This window comes from Lithobates pipiens, unplaced genomic scaffold (genome assembly GCF_037356315.1).
Source record: "Lithobates pipiens isolate NorthernLeopardFrog02 unplaced genomic scaffold, aLitPip1_a1.2 Scaffold_16, whole genome shotgun sequence".
Taxonomy (NCBI): Eukaryota; Metazoa; Chordata; class Amphibia; order Anura; family Ranidae; genus Lithobates; species Lithobates pipiens.
Window position 1 is genome coordinate 480,361,231 of NW_027507748.1, and position 22,867 is coordinate 480,384,097.

The 22,867-nt window shown below is 41.6% G+C and overlaps 1 protein-coding gene across 3 annotated transcripts in view; it reads left to right on the forward strand.

Moving 5' to 3' along the window:
- UGGT2 (UDP-glucose glycoprotein glucosyltransferase 2) overlaps positions 1-22,867 on the forward strand; it is a 672,069-nt gene that overhangs the window by 159,041 nt on the left and 490,161 nt on the right. For all 3 annotated transcript variants that reach the window (XM_077483028.1, XM_077483030.1, XM_077483029.1), the window contains exons 11-12: positions 3,174-3,265; positions 19,759-19,909. In XM_077483028.1, the coding sequence (XP_077339154.1) occupies positions 3,174-3,265; positions 19,759-19,909 (243 nt within the window). The remainder of the gene's footprint in view (positions 1-3,173; positions 3,266-19,758; positions 19,910-22,867) is intronic.

Below are 22,867 nucleotides of genomic sequence, written 5' to 3' on the forward strand. Positions count from 1 at the left end.
CAGGAAGGGGGAGGAAATGTCTGGTATCTATGATAATGCCTTTTCTTTTTTTTTTTTTTTTTCTGTTTTTGAGATGAAGACTTCCAATGGTTTTTGCCCCTTAATATATAAGAGCAGCTGAGAAAAAGGTTAAAACCCCCCGCAATGCGCCGCTGCCAAAGCACTTTGCAGGTGCTTCAGCAGCACTTCCCATTGATTTCCGTGACAGAGGCGGTTTAGGAGTAGTGTATACACCGCTCCCACACCGACCCAAAGATGCTGCTTGCAGGACTTTTGGTCCTGCAAGTGCACTGCCCCAGTGTGGAAGCACTTGGGCTTTTAAACTGGGGAGGCTTGAGAGGCGCTTTTCAGGCGCTATTTTTAGCGCAAAAATGCCTGAAAGGCACCTTCAGTGTGAAAGAGGTCTTAAAGTTGGCATTTCTATCACCATTCAAAGGGTATTCTTTGCGCTGGCCATGCTTTACTGTTTCAGGCTGACTCCTTTATCTCACTAACCACCTTTTTGTCCATGCTCCTGGAATTTGACTACACTGTGATGTTATGATACAACATGCACAGGCAGCCCAAGAGGAGAACACACAAGAGGAGAAGGCACTCCTCTGTTCCTTTTCCAAGGGAAGTGATTGATGCCATTTTCTGAGGATCTGCCTTGGAAGCCACTGCCAAATATCACTTTCCCTGAATAAGGAGCAAATAGCATGCCTTGTGTGTGTAGTCCGAGCAGCCTGTTCATGCTGGGACTAGAAACGTTTTCACATCTGGGAAATTTTATGAATGCAGGGCAATGCGTGCACACTGGTGCATAGAATGATGGGACATGTAGTTCAGAGAATTGTAACTGGTGAAATTAGGAGTGCATGCTTCCTCACCCGAATATTTGGGGAAATGGTGAAACCTGGAGAATGTGGCTAAAAACACAGTAAGCCGAAAAAATTGATTTTGAGCTGTGTGGGGAAAAAATTGTGTTTTTTCTCCTGCGGTAAAATAATCTATACAGATGGTTTTTGTTGTCAAGATTGTGGCTTTAGTACTACTTTAATAAAAATATGTGTAATCTTATCAACTTTCATTGTGTGATTGTCAGATGTGGCAGTTGCAGAATCTTGCAACCTGCTTACCTCATGAAATCTTCAAGCTCTACAGCTTCTAGTTTTTGACTGAGAATGATGCAAAATAAAATGTGCGCTTCAGTTTTGTGAACATGTAAACCCTGAGCAAAATGGATAAACTTATTCAAGCCAATAAGTAGTTCAAAGCTGCTCAAATAACCACTTTTAACAATTATGGTGTGCAAATGGGCATCAATGGACACACAGGTCAAGCATTTAGGGAAGTGGTCTGCAGTAAGTAAGATGATTTTGGGTTCCACTTGTGTCAGCATAGAACGGGAAATGTGGCTTACGTCAGCAAATGATCACTAAAACTGGACAACTTGAAGCTGGAAAAATATTACCTGGTGTTATATAAATATCTGTCTTCTACAATATGCTCACACACTGGTGGTAGTGTAATGCTGGGGGAATATTTTACATAGCACACAGTATGACTATTATTTCCAATTCAGCAGCATATATGTTTATCGTTGCTGACCTTGTGTACCTTCCAGTTGGTACTAGAGAGCCTATATAGAGTGCATGTTTTCAGAAAAGAATTACTGTCTTTGCTCTCCAAAGTCACTTGCTAAAATATATCCAGGTATCTTATTCATTTTAAAATATTTGGTTTTTGTAAATTTTAAGTTCACATGAGATATGTGTTTCATTTGTGTATAACTGGTAGTTAAAACCCCAGATGCCAGTTTGACATTATATGCACATTCCATCTCTCTTAGCAGCACAAATATTCAATATTACATGCATTTAACTTGCTGGAAGCCTGAAAATGTGAAAATAAGTGCAATGAGTAGATAATTAAAAGGATACAAGCTGGACAGAAGCCCTTATGAGTTGTGTTGTCATTTTTTTATATTCAGCTCCCCCAAGTGAATAGCACTAAAAGTTTTTAAGCCTGAGTATATGCAGGCATTAAATTGGCATTGGCGAAGTAGTGCCTATAGAACATCCATCTAGCAGCAGGGAATGGTGGCTCCAGCTGTGCAGAACGGAATCATTCCCATTTGAGATAATGAAAGTCGAGCACCAAAGCGTAATGAAGGGAGAGCGATGACAAAGGTGTTAAAAGCAGAAAATATTATGATGATTGGGTTTAGTCAAAATAGCATCCCAGCTGCTAGGTAGCCTATGAAATCAGGGCATTGCAAGAAAGGTCATCTGAAAAAAATAGTTTGTTAAATTTTCATTACATTGTGTGTCACATTAGACTGTTTGCAAATGAAAGTTAACAAAAGCTTTTTCTCTGGGCCTTAATGTGTTTTGTTTTGCATTATTACCTTTTTTTTTTATCTTTGGGCATTCTCTTTTGGGGTTTTATTTTTCTAATTATTAATGACAATCTGTTTTTGTGTGTAAAATAGCCTATATTACTGAATGTGCTAAAAGGTGTTTTGTTTTTTGTTTTTGTTTTTTTTTAAGAGCTGGATGTAGTTGTTGTTTTCCACTTTTGTATTGATGGCATCCTGTTGTAAGCATTAGTCTTATGGGTGTTGTAACTTTGTGGCTATATTTACTTCTCTTGCTTTTGTGTCACCCTTTTACGTGTGTTTTAGTGCTATGTACTAAATTATATTGATACACTGGCGGGAACTGGAGCTCACAGAATCTGCACAGAAAACAGCTGTGCATAGTAACCATTCGGCTTACAACTTCAGCTTGTTCAAGTAAAGCAAAACTAAACCTATTTTGTGAAAGACTGCGAGCAGGCAGCTCTTTATTGCAGAAGAGACACTGTTTCTTCTCCAGTAATACACACTTACCTGCCTGCTCGCAGTCTTCTGTTGAATGTACACTGAGCTGCACATGCACAGCTGAGTGTGCATTCCTGACACCCTCTGGCGGTGGCAGAAGTACTGACTCTTGTGCTGATGTGCAGGATGATGGTGCCCCACCTCCCACTGCCAGCTAGAAATAGTCTGGAAAAAGATTATACCAGTATAAGAGTTTAGTTCCACTTTAAGCATTGAAAATGAAAGGTAGAAGCTGGTTGCCATGCACAGCTGCTCCATTCTTGGTGTATTCCCACTGCTGTGTTTTAAGGCTTTGTTTTTCTTTTGACAGCATCTAGCTGACACATATGGGATCCAGCCTGGGGATGCGAGTCTCTATATAAATGGCCTTCAGATTGACCTAGATGTTCATAATTCATTCAGGTAAATATTCTTTGGTTTTCTCTTAATTGGTTTTAGACAAGTAAGAGTTAAATTTTTGCTGCACAGGACATGTCCCAGTGTGCAAACTAGAAATACTGACTGTGAATGGACGGTGATTTTATGTAGATCCGTTATGAGCTCTTATTATAAATATGCACAGCACTTAGATTTATAATAAAAAATTAATCTAAAATACTATTTAGATAGTATATAGGCAATCACGTGCTACTCTTTACAATGGACTACGGAAGATAAAGAAATAATGAGGAACCCTCTATTGTATGTAATCTCAATATACTTCAATATTACCACAATATCAATCTCTGTGAGCAAGTCGGGTGACTGGTGACGAAACTCGTTGGTGCGGAGTCTGTAATGTCATCATGATAAGTAGGAAGCGATCCCCTGTAATTAGTGTTGCTAATATATTGGATTCCTAAGGGGGCAATGTGATTGTACCCTAGCAAGCTGTAAATCTATGTGCACAGATTTCAGCGCACGTTAAAATGTGAGTGCTTGTAAGTGACAAAATGAAAACAGAATTTTAGAAATGTCTGTGAATTTATTAAACTAGAAAAACTGAAATATCACATTGGCATAAGGATTTAGACCCTTTGCAACAACACTTGAAAATTAGATCAGGTGCCTCCCATTTCTCTTGATTATTGATGAGATGTTTTTACGCCTTGATCGGAGGTGCCTACCAGTGGTGAATTAAACTGATTGGACATGTCTTGGAAAAGCACACACCTCTCTAAAAAAATAAAAATAAAAAAAAAGCCCTCACAGCTGACAATGCATACTGTATCAGAGCAAAATCCATGAGGTCAAAGGAACTGCCTGCAGAGCTTAGAGACCGGATTATAGCAAGACACAAATCTCAGAAAAGCTACAAATAACATTTTTACTGCACTGAAGGTTCCCAAGAGCACAGTGGCCTAAGTTTGACACAACCATGACACTTCCAAGAACTGGTTGCACAGCCAAACTGAGCAATCGGGGGAGAAGGACCTTAGTTATAGAGGTGACCATTCTGACTGGGTCCCAGAGATCCTTTGTAGAGATGGGACATGTTTCCAGAAGGACCACCATCGCTGCAGTCCTCCACCTTTCTAGGCTCTATAGCAGAGTAGTTGGACTCCCCTCAGTGCAGAAAGCATGTAAACCCACTCAGTTTTCAAAAAAGCACCTAAAGGATTCTGACTGTGAGGAACAGGGTTCTCTGGTCTGAAGAAACCAAGATTGAACTGTTTGACCTCAGTGCTAAACGTTCTGTTTAGAGGAAACCAGGTCACTGCTCATCACTTGCCCAATACATCCCAACACTGAAGTATGGTGGTGGCAGCATCATCATGCTGTGGGGGTATTATTCAACAGCGGAAACTGGGTGACTGGTCAGGGTTGAGGGAAAGCTGAATGGAGCAAACTACAGAGAGATCCTCAATGAAAACCTGTTCCATGGTGCTCAGGACCTAAAACTGTAATGAAGGTTCCCCTTCCAACATGACAATTCTCCTAAGCACATAGCCAAGACAACACAAGAGTGGCTAAGGGACAACTCTGTGAATGTCTTAGAGCAGCCCAGCCTGAGCCCTGACTTGAACCCTATTGAACATTTCTAGAGAGACCTGAAAATGTTGGAAAAGATTTTCAAATAAAAATGGCAGAAAAAAAAACCCAGTCCAGGGGTGCAAAGCTTGTCGTGTCATAACCAAAAAAACTTGAGGCTGTAATTGCTACCTGGAGGAGTTCTGTACACATTCTGTTAATTTCTTGCTTGTGTGATTGGCTTACTGACTTTCTCAGAAGTCTGCGGTAATATACATTTCAGATTTTAAGCATCCCTGCAACAAAAATTTCATTTTTCATGAGGTATGCTCAAAGGGAAATCACGTCTAAAGGGATGCAGACCCTGCAGCTTGCCTTATTAGTGCCCTTACAGGTGCAGCAGCTGACTGGTAATTATAAAACCACTCCCATAAAGATTCACTATGCACATGAACACAAAGAAACAGCTATTCCTTCAGAATAACTAAAGGTCGGAATCTGCAACAAAGTTTGTTAAAACCCTTGCAATGTTCATGGATCACCCAGAGGAGAATGCTTTTTATCTCAACAAAAGTGAAGTTACTCTTTAACTACTTCCCGACCGTCAAATGACAGCCAGGCGGTACACCTATTGTGGCGGGAGGGCGTCATATGACATCCTCCCGTTTAAACAGGGAAAGCGTGTGATCGTGCGTGCGCATCCCTGTTTCTTTGGTGGCGTGTCACGATGACACCACCCGCCACCGAAGGGGGTGAACAGCCATTGGGTATGACTGTTTACCATGTGATCGGCCGTGATGAAGTCATGGCCGATCACAGATGGTCACACCCCCACTGTGCACGGCGCGTGCGTGCGACGGTGTCGGCGTGTTCCCGGAACACTGCTCGTCACAGATGCTGGTAAACACCCATTGGCCAGCTGGTTACCCACGTGATTGGCTGTGATCGTTTCACAGCAGATCACTAAAATGTAAACAAACTGCGGTAACAAGATGTTACCGGGTTCTCCTCCTCACACACCAAGTGGAGGCCCAGCAAGAACCGGAAGAGGACAAGACCCCCCAAGACGGAAGACCACCGGAGCTGTGCAATAAACTATTTTTAACCCTTGTGTGTTGTGTTTTATTTACTTTTTTTTTCACCAGGTGAATGGGTAGGGGTACATGGTACCCCAATACTCATTCACATAGTGGGCGGCCCTTCTTAAAGGGGGCTCCCGGATTCCGATAAGCCCCCCACCCGCAGACCCCGACAACCAATGGCCAGGGTTGTCGGGAAGAGGCCCTTGTCCTCCTCAACATGGGGACAAGGTGCTTTGGGGTGGGGGGGGGCCGCAGGGCACCCCCCCATGTTGAAGGCACGTGGCCTGGTGTGGCTCAGGAGGGGGGTGCTCGCTCGTCCCCACCCCCTTTCCTGACCGGCTGGGCAGCGTGCTCGGATAGGGGTCTGGTATGGATTTTGGGGGGCCCCATGGCGTTTTTTCGGCGTAGGGGATTCCCCTTAAAACCCCAACCGGACCTAAGGGCCTGGTATGCCTCCGAAGGGGGAACCCATGCTGTTTTTTGTTTTGTTTTTTTAAATTTGGCATGGAGTTCTCCCTCAGGATTTATACCAAATACAGTGCCTGGTATTGGTGGGAATCGGATCCCCTCACCAGTGTGAACCCGGCCAGCGATGCTTGTTGCTTATCGGGAAAGGAAAATAAACATTTTTCCTTTCCCGATGCGAGCTGGCTCCTGCGACAGGGCTCGCAGGGTGTCGAGATTGACATAATATCGCGGTCACCTACTGTAGTGCTGTATTGCAAAAAAAGGCTTGGTCAGAAAGGGGGTAAATCCTTCCGGGGCTGAAGTGTTTCATTTAGAATGTTAAAAAATTTTAATAGTTTATTTTTATCTATTATCAAAATGGAAAGTGTAACAGAAAAGAAATCCAACCACAGATCTTCTGTGTATATAGGCTGCCTTAAATCCTTCTGTCTCCATGTATTCCCAGAAAGGGAATATGATGAAAAGGGATTACTGCTCCAGCCTTTCAGACACACCACCAACGTATATCCCTAATGAGACACTCAGGTGCTGGCTCTGCTTAGTGTAGAAAATAAAAAGGAGTTCCTGGATGGCCGCACGTCAGAGAAATGGCATCTTTATTAGTTGATAAAATCCAAATGCAGTCACATATCAAATATGGGAAAACAGGATAAAAAACGAACACGTTTCACGCCTTGTTCTGGCGCTTATTCATAGCTAAGAATAAGCACCAGAACAAGGCATTAAACGCGTAAATTTTTATCCTGTTTTTCCATATTTGATATGCGACTGCATTTGGATTTTATTGACCAATAAAGATGCCATTTGTCTGACGTGCTGCCATCCAGGAACTTTTTTATTTTCTAAAGGGAATATGATGTTGAGATCAGGACTCTGTGTGGGCCAAACATCACTTCCAGAACTACTCATTCTTTACGTTGAAGCTAGTTCTTAGTGACATTGCTGTATGTTTAAGGTTGTTGTCTTGCTGCAAAATAAATTTGGGGCCAATTACATGCCTCCCTGATGGTTTGGCACGATAAAGAACTATCTGCCTGTATTTTGCAGCATTGAGGACATCATTGATCCTAACCAAATCTCCAACTCCATTTGCAGAAATGCAGCCCTAAACTTGCAAGGAACCTTCACCATGCTTTGCTGTTGCCTGCAGACACATTATTTTACAGCTGCCCAGCCTTTTTGGCGAACAAACTGCCTCCTGCTACATCCAAATATGTCATATTTTGACTCATCGGTCCAGAGCACATACTGCCATTTTTTTTTTCTCTTGCACCTCAGTTCCTAGGTTTTCGTGCATAGTTGAGTAATAATGGGCCTTTCATCTGCCTGCATTAAGTTTCCATGGCTGAACACTTTGTCTACTGTCTTCACCATGCCAGTTTCTTTGTGCTTCTTCAAACTTGCTTGAACAGCACATCTTGAATCCCTAGTCTGCATTGAAATCTTTGCTTGGGAGAGATGTTACTCAAACAGTATGACCTTGTGATCAATATTGCCATGCCTGTGACCTGAAACGATCTTCCACAACCTCACCTTTAGTAGCAGAACTTGTTTGTTCCTCATCCAGTTTTAAGCCTGTTTCAGCTGCTTCTGTTTGAGTTAATGACTGTATTTCAACCTACATATGAAATTGATGATCATTACCACCTGCTTGTTATAATTGGTTAATCATACAGCTGACTCTAATCCTACAAAATCATTGACTTTGTGCAAGTGTAAGCCCTTGTACACACGATCGGAGATTCAGACGGAATGTGTCCTATCGGACCTTTTTGTTGGATAATCCGACTGTGTGTGGTCTCCATCGGACTGTTTCCTTCGGAGTATCCGACGGACCAAGTTTTCCAACTTGTCCGTAAAATTTTTCTACAAAATGCTCCGATCGGACATACTCCGATCATGTGTAGCCTACTCCGACGGACAAAGTGCCACGCATGCTCAGATCAAATTCCTAGACCAAAGCTTTTGGCTACTAGCCTGAACGTAGTCCCGTCGTAACGAAATAACGTCATCACGTTATGTACAATCGGATTTTCCGACAACTTTGTCCGACCGTGTGTATGCAACAGTTTCGGACAAAATCCGTTGGACAAAATCCAACGGATTTGGTTGTCAGAATGTCCGACCGTGTGTACAAGGGCTAAGAATTGATGGTGATTTGAAGCCAAAGGGTAGTCACACCAATTATTGATTTGATTCAGATGTTTGTTCTGTTTACTTAAGTTGGCCAAGCACCTATATCTATATCTATACATCTGCAGATTTTCTATGGTTGGGTGGAAAATGTACAACAGATTTCTCCATGTTCGCTAAACTGTGTGGATGGAGGAATCTCCCACTTTTTACATCTAACCATAGAAAATCTGCAGATAATTTATAGGTGTATGGCCAGCTTTATGTTGCATACAACTTCAGCCCTGGAAGATTTGGATGACCAAGCCCTTTTTTTTGCAATATGGCACTGCGTTTCTTTAACTGACAATTGCGTGGTCATGCGACGTTGCACCCAAGCAAAAGAGACGTCCTTTTTTTTTTTTTTCCACAAATAAAGCTTTCTTTTGTTGGTATTTGATCGCCTCTGCAGTTTTTATTTTTTGTGCTATAAACAAAAGAAAAAGTGTCAATTTTGAAATAAAAACAATATTTTGTACTTTTTGCTGTAATATCCCCTTTAAAAAAAAGCTGTATTTTTTTTCTCAGTTTAGGCCAATTATGTATTCTTCTACATATTTTTGGTAAAAAAATCGCAATAAGCATATACGGATTGGTTTGCGCAAAAGTTATAGCGTCTACAAAAAAATGGTGATAGATTTATAGCATTTTTTTTACTAGTAATGGCAGTGATCTGCGATTTTTATCATGGCTGCGACATTATGGCAGACACATCGGACAATTTTGACACATTTTTGGGACCATTGGCATTTATACAGCCATCTGTGCTATAAAAATGCATTGATTACTCTAAAAATGTCACTGGCGGTGAAGGGGTTAACACTAGGGGGTGGTCAAGGGTTTAACTGTGTTCCCTAGGAGGTTATTCTAACTGAAGGGGGAGTGGACTAACTAACTAGAGGAAGCGACAGATCATGGTTCCAAGCTAATAGGAACACACGATCCGTCATTCCTCTCAGAACAAAACATGGATTTGTGTGTTTACACACACACTTCCGTGTTCTGTCCCTCGTGCTCACGATCGCTCGTGGCCAGTGCTCATCGCGACTGTCGGCCACGAGCATCTGCACCGCCGCTGTGCAGCGGGCGCATGTGCACCTGCTATCCCTGCTATTCATCAGATGCTCAGATCTCTGCTTCCACTCTTACGCTGACGACACACAACTTTATTTCTGGATCAATGGAAAAAAAGATCACCAACAACAACTTGAAAACTGCCTCAAATCAATAGAGGACTGGATGACCACTAACTCCCTCCAGCTGAACGAATCAAAGACAGAGCTTCTTATCTTACACCCAAATCATAAGCCCGCAACCAAAACCTCCTGGTCTCCACCAACTGTCTTTGGGCAGACTATCTCCCCAAAGACCAAAGCGAAGAGTCTCGGGGTTATTTTAGATGCACAAATGTCAATGAATGCGCAAATAGGATCTGTAGTCAGTGGATCTCACCATCTGCTACGCATGCTTCGCAGACTCATCCCTTTTATCCCAAAGAATGACAAAGCAGTGGTAGTTGGAACAATCATTAATTCATGACTGGACTACGCAAACTCGCTTTACATAGGATTACCACAATATCAACTTGCGCGATTACAACTGATCCAAAACACGACGGCAAGGCTGATAACAGGAAAAAAACCCTGGGAATCCATCTCTCCTTCACTGAGGAGCTTACATTGGCTAACCGTAAAAAATCAGATCACGTTCAAGACCCTTTGCCTCACCCACAAATGCATGCATAGAGAAGCTCCGCAATACCTAATGGAGAAAATAAATCATTACACACCAAACCGCAGTCTTCGATCAGCCAACAAAAACCTCCTCCTCGTGCCCAAAGCCCGGTATAAATCCAAGGGGGATCGGAGATTCGCTGTCCAAGGGCCTCGGCTATGGAATGCTCTACCAATCAACATCCGCCTGGAAGAAAATCACCTGGCTTTTAGGAAAAAACTCAAGACCTTCCTCTTTTAGCAGATGATCAAAGCTCGCCACAGCACCTAGAGGCGATTCAGTTCGCATTGTGCGCTATACAAGTATTTCATTCATTCATCCCGCTCCTGCAAGCCGACGTATAGCTACGACTGTTCGCGGGATCATGCCGACATGTATTATACGCCGATAAATACGGTATATAATCTATACATCTACACACATGCAGACCTAAAATCCTGTGTCAATGTTATATTAATTTAAACTCTATACACGTAATCTATATTAACCACTAGAGGACCAGCTGCCGCAGTAATACTGCGGCAGGTTGGCTCCCCTGGGCAAATTGCCGTAGCTGTACTTCGGCCGCTTTACGACTACTAGGGGGCATGCACGTGGCGACGGAGCCGATGCGCGTGCCTGGTGGTCATGTCTGCCGCGGTCGCTCCTGAGTGAAAGACAGTATAGAGTTCTGTCAATGTAAACAGACAGATCTCCGTTCTGTCAGGAGAGCGGAGACAGATCTCCTGTTCATATAAAGTATGAACAGCGATCGGTCTCCTCCTCCAGGCAGTCCCAGCCCCCCAACAGTTAGAATCCACTCCCTAGGGCACACGTTTAACCCCTTGATTGCCCCCTAGCGTTAACCCCTTCCCTGCCAATGACATTTATACAGTAATCAGTGGCTATTTGTAGCTCTGATCACTGTATAAAAAGTGTCAAAATGCCATAAATCTATCCCCTATTTTATAGACGCTACAACTTTTGCGCAACCCAGTCAATATATGCTTATTGTGATTATTTTTATTTTTTTACCAAAAATTTGAAGAATACATATCGGCCTAAACTGAGGAAGAAATTATTATTCTTTTTTTGGGGGGGGGGGAATATTTATTATAGCAAAAAATAAAACTAAATTATCTTTTTTTTTTTTGTTTTTTTTTTTGTTTATAGCGCAAAAAATAAAAACCACAGAGGTGATCAAATACCACCATAAGAATGGTCTATTTGTGCAGAAAAAAAGGACATGAATTTTATTTAAGTACAGAGTTGCACAACTGCGCAATTGTCGGTTAAAGCGACGCAATGCTATAGTGCAAAAAATGGCCTGGTCATTAAGGGGGCACATCCTACTGGGACTGAAGTGGTTAAAATAGGGTTGACTACCTCCAGGAAGTGTGTCGTTTTATTAATTGATACCAACACCTATATGAAAAAGACTTCTGATACATTTCCAGGTTTTTTGGCAGATCTAAAAAGCCTAGTTGAAGGTGCTTGGTGGGGAGGTGTGCTGGATGATAAGGTCCTTCCTAAGGTCCAACTAATCTCCCAAGCAGACCTATAGCTGTCGGCACCAATAGTTTCACTAGCGGCTTGTCAATATACATCGATTATTTTCTCCAACCCATTGTAAGTCAGCGTCCATTTTGGATAAGAGACTTCAGTCATGTACTGGAAGTTCTCAAACAGAATTCATGGGTTGAGGGCTATATGTGGGCATCATTAGACGTCTCCACTCTTTACACGTCAATTCCTCATCATGTAGGGTTGGCTGCATAAACAGGTGATATCAATTCTGAACAGGCTATCTTTCTAGTTGACAGCACAGAGTTTTTTTTTAGGACATTATTATTTTTAGTTTTTGGACCAATTTTTCTTGCAAATCAGAGGCACGGCCATGGGGGGGAATGTCGGCCAATGCTATGCCAGCCTTACATTGGGCAACTGGGTGGAGGGGGCACAACAACCCTTTCGCCGAACACATCGTGTTCTATGGTTGATACATTGATGACATTCTTCTCATCTTGGATGGCGAACTTGTGTTTTCCTCCTTTGTGGACCACTGTAATGCGAATCCTTTGGGTTTGTCCTTCACTCATGTGATTGATCCTGGTGAAATAGTCTTTTTGGACTTGGTTCTGTCACATGAAGGAGAAGCCATCATCAGTAAAAACCATACCAAACCCACCTGTAGTAATTCTTATTTCCATCATTCTAGCTGCCACTACCCAGCTTGGATTCAGAATATTCCTAGTGGACAATTCAATAGGTTATGCAGAAATTGTACCAAAACAGAGGCGTATGTTACACAGGGCGCCATAATGTCCAAAAAATTTGAAGATAAAGGATACCCTCTTGCATTGGTTAAGGAAGCATTTGACGATAACTTAAATTCCCAATGACTTAAATTTGTCATTAAACACGTTGGTAAATCTTATTGCAGTGGCATCTGACTGATTGTTCCCATCTTTCTTAACTTTATTCTCCATATGGAGAATGAAGTTAAGAAAGATGGGAACAATCAGTCAGATGCCACTGCAATAAGATTTACCAACGTGTTTAATGACAAATTTAAGTCATTATGGAATCCTAAAACTAGATCAGAGATTGGCCCTTGTATTACCTCTGGCCCCTCAGGTTACATTTAGGAGGTCATGTACATTGAAAAATATCCTTGCTCCAATAAACTAACGGTGACAAACAAACCCTAATATGACGTCAGATCCTAATTCGACAACAGAGTTGGAAAATATCAATGTAGGAAAAGAGGATATCTCACACGCCAACTCATCCCCGTCGACAGTTGAAATAAGTGATCTTAAAGGTAACATAACCCACATAAAACAATTCATCACATGCTCTGAGTTTGTCATTTTATATTCTAAAGTGCCCCTGTGGCTTTCTTTATGTGGGACCAACTATACGCACCTTGTGTTAGCGCATAGGGGAGCACCGTAGATTCACACACAAGGATTGCGACAAGCACTTTGTTCCTTGCCACTTCCTTCAGGCGCACAAGAAAAACTTTAGATGCCTGGAGGTAATGTCAATTGAAGCCATTCCCAAATGGTACCCTTGCTGATAATGATGAAAGGTTCTCTTTTATGCAAAATAGAAGTGTACTGGATTTACCATTTTGGGTCCTTGTTACCCAGTGGATTGAGGATCTAGAAGTACATAATGTCGTTTGATAGAGGACAAGACATATACTGAAATCATATACAGTATCTCACAAAAGTGAGTACACTGGTCACATTTTTGTAAATATTTTATTATAACTTTTCATGTGACAACACTGAAGAAATTACACGTTGCTATGTAAAGTAGTGTGTGTAAAGCTTGTGTATAGCAGGGTACATTTGCTGTCCCCTTAAAATAACTCAACACACAGCCATTAATGTCTAAACCACTGCCAACAAAAGTGAGTACACCACTATGGGAAAATTTCCAAATTGGGCCCAAAGTGTCAATATTTTGTGTCGCCATGGTTATTTTCCAGCACTGCCTTAAAGCGGGAGTTCCGTTGTTTTTTTTTTTTTAAAAGTCAGCAGCTACAAATACTGCAACTGCTGAGTTTTAAAATAAGGACACTTACCCACCCAGCGCGCCCGCGATGTCGGCACCCGAAGCCGATCTCTCGATCGTCTCTCGGGTGCTGCCGCCGGCATCTTGGGTATAGGAATCGGGAAGTGGAGCCTTGAGGCTTCACTACCCAGTTCCCTACTGCGCATGCGCGAGTCGCGCTGCGCAATAAGGATGGTTCCCGCTGTCTCTGGGATCCGTGTGTTTCCCAGCAGACAGCGGGGGACCCGCAGGAAGTGCCGTAAATGTCCGCAGATTCTGCGGATATCTATGCCGGAAGTGGGTGCAAATACCTGTACTGTACAGGTATCTGCACCCCCTCCCCCTGAAAGGTGCCAATTGTGGCGCCGGAGGGGGGGTTCCAATGAGCGGAAGTTCCACTTTAGGGTGGAGCTCCGCTTTAACTCTCTTGGGCATAGCGTTCACCAGAGCTTCACAGGTTGCCACTGGAGTCCTCTTCCGCTCCTCCATAATGACATCACAAAGCTGATGGATGTTAGAGACCTTACTCTCCTCCACTTTCCATTTGAGGCTGCCCCACAGATGCTCAATAGCGTTTAGGTCTGGAGACATGCTTGGCCAGTCCATCACCTTTACCCTCAGCTTCTTTAGCAATGCAGTGGTCGTCATGGTGGTGTGTTTGGGGTCCTTATCATGTTGGAATACTGCACTAGCCCAGTCTCTGAAGGGAGGGGATCATGCTCTGCTTCAGTATGTCACAGTACATGTTGGCATTCATGGTTCACTCAACGAACTGTAGCTCTCCAGTTCCGGCAGCACTCATGCAGCCCCAGACCATGACACTCCCACCACCATGTTTGACTGTAGGCAAGACGACACACTTGTCTTTGTACTCCTCCCCTGGTTGCTGCCCACACACTCTTGACACCATCTGAACCAAAAAGGTTTATCTTGGTCTCATCTGACCACGGGACATGGTTCCAGTAACCCATGTCCTTAGTCTGCTTGTCTTCAGCAAACTATTTGCGGCTTACTTGTGCATCATCTTTAGAAGAGGCTTCCTTCTGGGACAACAGCCATGCAGACCAATTTGATGCAGTGTGAGGCGTATGGTCTGAGCACTGACAGGCTGACCCCTCACCCCATTCAACCTCTGCAGCAATTCTGGTAGAACTCATACGTCTATTTCCCAAAGACAACCTCTGGATATGATGCTGAGCACATGCACTCAACTTCTTTGGTCAACCATGTCGAGGCCTGTTCTGTGTGGAACCTGCCCTGTTAAACCGCTGTATGGTCTTTGCTACTGTGCTGCAGCTCAGATGCAAGGTCTTGACAATCTTCTTATAGCCTAGGCCATCTTTATGTAGAGCGACAATTCTTTTTTCCATATCCTCAGAGTTCTTTGCCATGAGGTGTCATGTTGAACTTCCAGTGACCAATATGAGAGAGTGAGAGCAATAGCAACAAATTTAACACACCTGCTCCCTATTCACACCTGAGACCTTGTAACACTCACCAGTCATATGACACCAGGGAGGGAAAATGGCTAATTGGGCCCAGTTTGGACATTTTCACTTAGAGGTGTACTCACTTTTGGTGCCAGCGATTTTGACATTAATGGCTATGTGTTGAGTTATTATGAGGGGACAGAAAATTTACACTGTTATACAAGCTGTACACTCAATACTTTACATTGTAGCAAAGTGGAATTTCTTCAGTGTTGTCACATGGAGATGCAATCAAATATTTACAAAAATGTGAGGGGTGTACTCATATACTATAATAGATATAGATTATAGATGTCTCTCTCTCTCTCTAAATATATATATCTATATCTATTGGATATATCTCTCCATTATGGTTTTCTTTTTCTTTTTTTCCTTTTGACTCCATCTGATTTGAATTCTGTATTTATATATTGTTTTTACATTTTTTTTATTTTTATTCCATTTTCTATTTATTTTCAATTATAATTATTTCCAATGGTTCATGTTAAGTGTCATAACAAATTCATATGTTTTATATTTTTATATATAATATGTGTTTAAATCAATATAACATTGACACTTATTATGAGTGTCGCCTCTGGTCTATATCATTATAATATTGTATAAAGTACCATCATCCAGAAATTGTAGTTTTTAAAGGAAAAGGGCTTAAATGGAAATACCGGGTAGTCGCTCACACCAGCCCCATATGTAGTTCCATTCAGCCATATAATAGATTGGACTATACCGGTACTTGATAATGGAAAAACACTAATAAAATTTAAAATCAATATAATTTTAATAAAGATATAAAACAAAACAGTAATGAAATATCACTTGAAGGAGTACAGTAATATGCACATCACAGTTGAGGTATTCCTGACGGGTTCTCCATAGGGAACATTCAACCGTAGAGAGTGCACAAACAAATTTCCTCAAGGAGTCCACAAGCTATGGTGCTAATATCTGAAAATTGATCACGCCTGAAGTACTGACTGTCATTTCTTGAGACCCTTACATGCCAGAAAAGTACAAATACCCCTTTTTGGAAAGAAGACATTCCAGTGAGGCATGGTGAGCTTTTTAAAGTTGTAATTTTCTCTCACAATTCTTTGCAATATCAAGATTTTTTTTCACATAATTGTCATATCAGGTTATTTCTCACACACCGCATATGCATACCACAAATTACACCCCAAAACACATTGTGCTATTACTCAGAGTATGGCAGTACCACATGTATGAGACTTTTACACAGCATGGCCACATACAGAGGCCCCTGATGGGAGCACCATCAGGCGTTCTGGAGCACCCAGGCCAATTCTGACATTTCTCTCCTACATGTAAAAATCATCATTTATTTGCTAGAAAATTACACAGAACCCCAAAACATTATATATATATTTTTTTAAACAAAGATCCTAGAGAATACAATTGCGATCATTGCAACTTTATATCTCGCATGGTATTTGCACAGCAATTTTTCATACGCATTATTTTTGGAAAAAAAACTGTTTTGTGGTTAAAAAAAAAAAAGTTAATCCAAGTTACGTTGAGTAAATAGATACCTAACCTGTCACCCTTCAAAATTGCACACACTCGTGGAATGGCGCCAAGCTTCGCTACTTAAAAATCCTCATAGGCGACGCGTTACATTTTTTTACTGGTTACATGTTTTGAGTTTGAGGAAGTCTAGGGCCAAAATTATTGCTCTCGCTTTAACGTTCACAGCGATACCTCACGTGTGTGCTTTGAACACCGTTTTCATATGTGGGCAGGACTTGCGTATGCATTCACTTTTTGCATTACTTTATTTTAGTTCGACACTTTTTTCCCCAAAAATAAATTTTTTGCTCACATAAACATGTAAACATCCCTTGTAATAGGAATATGGCATGACAGGTCCTCTTTACATTGAGAAATAGGGTCAATAAGACCCCACATCTCACCTCTAGACTGGGAGGCCTGAAATAAAAAAATTAAAATAAAGTTTCTGGCTTCGATCATAGCGGTGAAGTCAGTAGAAGCACTGGAGGGCGGCGGGAGGGGGGGGGGGGGATGTCCCCTCGCCTCCTGTAAGAATGATCAAGCAGCAGAACAGCTGCTATGATCATTCTCATGGTGTAGGAAATCGCTGGCTCAAAAAGCTGATATCTGGATGATGCCTGTAGCTGCAGTATGGCCGGGTATCGCCGAGTATGGCCGGGTATCGCCGAGTATGGCCGGGTATCGCCGAGTATGGCCGGGTATCGCCGAGTATGGCCGAGTATTGGCAGGGCATCTGAAAAAGACAAATGGGAGAGGAATGGCACCTTTTAAGTGCAGTAAAACAGTACATTTTAATAATATTTTAAAAATCAATATACTCACAAAAGTGGTTCATAGATGGGCATTGTAATAATTTCAGCATCTGCTAGTCGCTGTCAGAGAGGAGGGGCCATCAGCTGTAAATCCAGCAGAGGGATAGATGATGTGGATGGTCCCAGGCCTGGAGACACCGCTAGATACAATGTTTCCGGTGGTCGTGGAGCTCAAACACTAGGCACCATCGCTGTCGGGGATCGGCATCACTTCCAGGAGTCACTTCCGGGTAGAGGGGAGGAGCTCACGTTCGGGAAATGCATGTCCCTTCTTCAGGCTTTATGGCGCCCATTTTAGAGGAGGTCCTTTTATACCCCCTAGGTCACGTGATTGTTACAATAGCAGCATAAGAAACAGGAAGTAGCAGCATAAGAAACATGCAGTAGATAAGGCCCTTTTATACCCCCCTAGGTCACATATATGAACCACTTTTTTGAGTGTATTGATTTTTAAAATTTTATTAAAATTTACCATTTTACTGCACTTAGAAGGCACCGTTCCTCTTCCATTTGTCTTTGTCAGAGCACTTTTTACATTTCTACTCGGAACTGTCAGCCCCCTATGGACAGTTTCTTTTTAATTATTTTAACTATTTTAATTATTTTACCTTATTTTTCATGGACATTACTGACTGTAACAGCCCATTGTATTCATCAATAATTATACTCTATGTTCATTCCCATTCAACACTATATAAGTTTGTTTACTACTCATATTCAGTGTGTCGTATCATCCTTTGTTTTTTTTATTGCTGGGTATTGCAGAGTATTGCTGGTTATTGGCAGGGCATTGCAGGGTTAATTGTCAGTGAGCAGCGCTGTGGGCACTACAGATCTAGCCCACAGCACTGCTGCCACCGATCTCTCCCCTCCACTGTACCGATCGGTACAGAGAGGGGAGAGAGGAACTGGTGTCATGACTTGTTTACAAGTAATTGCTCCGTCAGAGCGATTGTGTGGTAAACGGCCGCTCATGCACAGGGCCCAACAGTCACGGATGTTCTCGAGTGCGCGCGAGAGCGGAATTCTGGGAGGACGCCACTGTACACCCTCCCTGGGTTAAGCAACCGCCCTGTAGCCATCATTCGGCTATGGGCCGGTTGTTGACTGGTTAATATTTTTATATACGATTGCTATACAGTTTATTTTTCTATATGATTTCATGCCATCCTTCATTTTACTCCATATACAGTATGTGTGTATTTTTTTTTCTTTGCCACTTCTTATATAAAGATATTTATTTCATTTCAGTAGTACCATCTTCTTGGCAAGGCTTTAGACTTCCTTTTATATCCCATATATGTTTTATTCATATTTTATTATTTCTGCTTTTATATGGCATTTTTTAAATTGTTTTATCATGTTTATTTGTGTCAACATTTACTAATGTAGACAATCATGAGGTCATATACATACATTTTTTTAATGTTCTGGCATTCATTTATCATTGTTTTTTATATTTTCCTTTTCTTACATGTAGCCAAAAATTGTATTTGGTCTGCTGTCTTAGGCTGTGGTTTTCATGCTGTTGTATGCTGGCTGATGGCTGCTGTCTCTAGCCGTGGGTTGCTTCCTTGCAGTCTACAGCGACCACTTTCTGCGTCTGTTCAGCCTATTCAAGTTGGCTCTTTCTGGTTTCTGCATCTTAGTATTGTGCCCTGTGTTATCTGTCCACCAGAGGAGATCTTATCAACATTGTACACAACAAGTTTGCCACTTGCTGCTTTCTTTACTGCAGTTTTCCCTTCCTTTTCTCCCTTATTTGACATGCATAGTGCAGCACATTGATTTCAATGGGGCAATGTGACAAACCTGGGAAAGTAACTTAAGGAACATTTTTTTACATTCCGATTTGTGTGTTTTTGTTTTCCCTGTGCGTTTTGCCTTGCAACAAAACGTGTATTCGTTTCCCGCATTTGGGGTACTGTTAATCATTAATTGCACTGCAAGCACAACATAGGATTTTTGCATGTTCCGGGAATGCGAGGATGTAAATGGAGCCCAATTTAGTGTTAGTTTGATGGGGATGTTGGTAATATTCATAAGATGCATAATGCTATTGATTAAACACTGATGCTTTAGAAAACTTTGTTTCCTTTTTTTATTTATTTTTTAAGCATCTTAGATATTTTGAAAAATGAAGCAAAAGCTCTACGTGGCCTATCTGTTTTGGGAATAAAAAATGAGGATATCATAAAATACTTACGTTTGCAAGTACATCCAGGAGAAGAAACGTATGCCTTAGATATTCGTAATTCAGCTATTAATGTGAGTATTTCAATGTACATTATATATTTAAAAAATCTTTTGCATTACCTTAAGTATAGTACTGGTGATAGGATTAAAGGGGATATATGAGTGTTTTGTGTATATGTATTTGTATGTATCTATGTGTATAATTTTTCACATATGTTTAGCTCCTCTATTGTAAATGCCTATTGTTTGTAGAGCTGAATTCCTTAAACAAACAAGTGAATGAGTCAGAAGAGTGACTAATCCCTTTTTGGATGATGGTCAGAGGTTTCAGTTGTTAGTGTAAACTGTGGCCCATGCCTCTAGTTCTAATATACTCTGCAGAGGATCCCTTACTGCCCAGACTCTCAAACTTTTTTATGTATCGGGCACGGATATAGGGGATAATGGCTGCAGTTAAGAATTTTACTCAATTAATTGTATCGGCAACATAAATGCCACACACCATGATGAAAAATAATCTTCCTTTTATTAAAATAACCAGCAGGAGCAAGTTCTATTCTGGCATGTTTCGTACAGGATTGGCATAAGACCAATGTGGTGCTTATGATAAAAGGGATCAAAGTCTTTACCAAATAACTATAGACCTGTTCGTTTAACTTCTATTTTTGGGAAGATACGGAAGAGATTAATAAGAGACCACATAGATTAGTTCTTAAAATATTTTTTCTAGCAATAGACCGCATGGATTCATGAAAGACAGGTGTCTTTTTTAGGAGGTGAGCAAAACCTTGGAAAGAGGGGTGGCTATGGACATAGTATATTTAGATTTTGCCAAAGCGCTTGACATACTTCCCCACACACGGCTAATGTGTAAGGTGAAGTCTACAGGCTGGGAAAAATTGGTTTTGTAAATGGATAGAAAACTGGCTAAAAGACTGTATTCAGAGAGTAGTGGTTAATGATTCATACTCTGGTCCCTTACATCTTCATATATTTTATAAATGATATAGGGTCTGGGATTAAAAGTACAGTTTCCGTGTTCACGGATGACACCAAGCTATGCAGTGGAATAACGTCTTTACAGAATGTCTCCAACTTACAAGCCGACCTCAATGTGCTGTTATATTGGGCAACCATGTGGCAAATAATGTTGATAAATGCAAAGTTATGAACTTATTTTATTTATCTATGTTTACACACTATTGCCTTCAAAATAGTCCCCTTGCACTGCCACTTCACGCTGGATCCCCGCAATGCTGTCAAAATGGCAACCTTTGAGCTGGATCTTCAACTCATTGCAGCATGCAATAAGTTGAAGAACTTGCCGAATCATGTCAAACGGCTCTGTGGCAGATTTGCCCAGTTTCTAACAGAATTTCACATTTACTCTTTCTAACTTGCTGTCCATGATGAAATAGAAGTGGTAATGCACGTGTTCAGATTAGCACCAGTTGCACAGCTCCCAATGTACACAGGACAATGTCTTTTGGCACACTGATTTATGAAGGTCGGTGCTCCCTGTGACTGGGCTTGAAGCCTTGTGCTGCCATCTGTTGGAGTTGTTTTGGTTTGGATCAGAACCAGCCAAGGTTCATTATTATTTCAGCCCCTGGTCAAATTGAATATAGCGTGCACACGCTGAAGTGATTACGCTGATACTCAGTTCAGAGCAAAATGCTTTCTGTCTTTATTTCCTCTTTTCCAGACTTTTTTCAATTTTCGTTAAAGATTACGATACGTCAATAAGACTAGCGCATGGAAACCACAAAACAACCACAAATATATAAATACATATAGTGACAACGTATTGGCTTTAGCTGGCTCATCTATATGAGGAAGTAGCTATGTTCTTGCAATGTTTCTTGCTTCTTTTAAACAGTCAGTGTTATCTTGTTATATTTTGAATGTATTCTCGAAAGCAGGCGCAAACTTCTGTTAACTGTTGCAGTCCAGTTCCTAAGCAAGGGAGAGCTTTTGCAAAATACCTGAATATGTTTTTTAAGGCTGATAAACTGAAGCTGATATATCAGGCATAATATATAAAACATGTACTCTTATATACATTGGAATAGACATTTTACAGTCCCCCCTTGAAGTGTCTATTCAATCTGTCCTTCATACTGAAGGTCCTACTCACCTGGCCTGTTCTCCTCAGCAACTCTCTTGGGCTGTATATAGAGGAGAGCAGCTACTAACTTCCTACCCCCCTCGATACAGCTTGGAGAAGGGCAATCGGGTACTGTCTGTCCCTGTAATCCTATGGTGTTGCATCTCAGAGGGAAGTGATTGTAACGGAGCGCAACACATAATCATCATAGTCTGCTATTTCATGGTTCACAAACATGGAAGTTGATTGATCAACAGCTTTTTCTACGCACTTTTTAAAGCAGGGAAGAACACAGCAGACCATGACAGCTAAGGTCACTAAAAATTATCAGAATGGCTATTCCGATCTGTGTTAAATTCCCTGCCACCACCCCTTGATCTAGGTGAAATACTGATCCCAGGGGTTGGAGGGCCCTGAATTTCTTTAGTTCCTGGGATAAACCTTAAAATTTCTGGATGGCTAAGGTCACTTTACCATTTGGGCCTGTGTTATCAGGGATATACGTACAGCATGTACTTGTTTCAGGTATCATTTTGCACACACCTCCCTTTTCTGCTAGGACCATATCTAAGGCCATACAGTTTTGTGTCATGTGTGAAGCGGCTTCCAACTACTTGGCTAAACCTTGGAGTGCATCTGTGCATATGTGTGATTAACAAACCTTTGTTGGTTGTAGTAGATGTAATTTATCCAGTCTACATTCTTGTTTACAGTGATGATGAGGATCAGGGATTCAAATCCTGCCGTTACTTGGTCTCTTGCTTTGAACTCATTTGGGACCCCTCTAGGGACCCCTATGGCATCTATGTATAAATGAGGGTCAAAGCTTCCTGCTGGGGCACTCCTATGCCTCCTGTTAGGTTGGGGTGTGTTGTTTGTATCTGGCTTTGGGTTCTCTGAGAGAATATGTAGAGGCATTATGG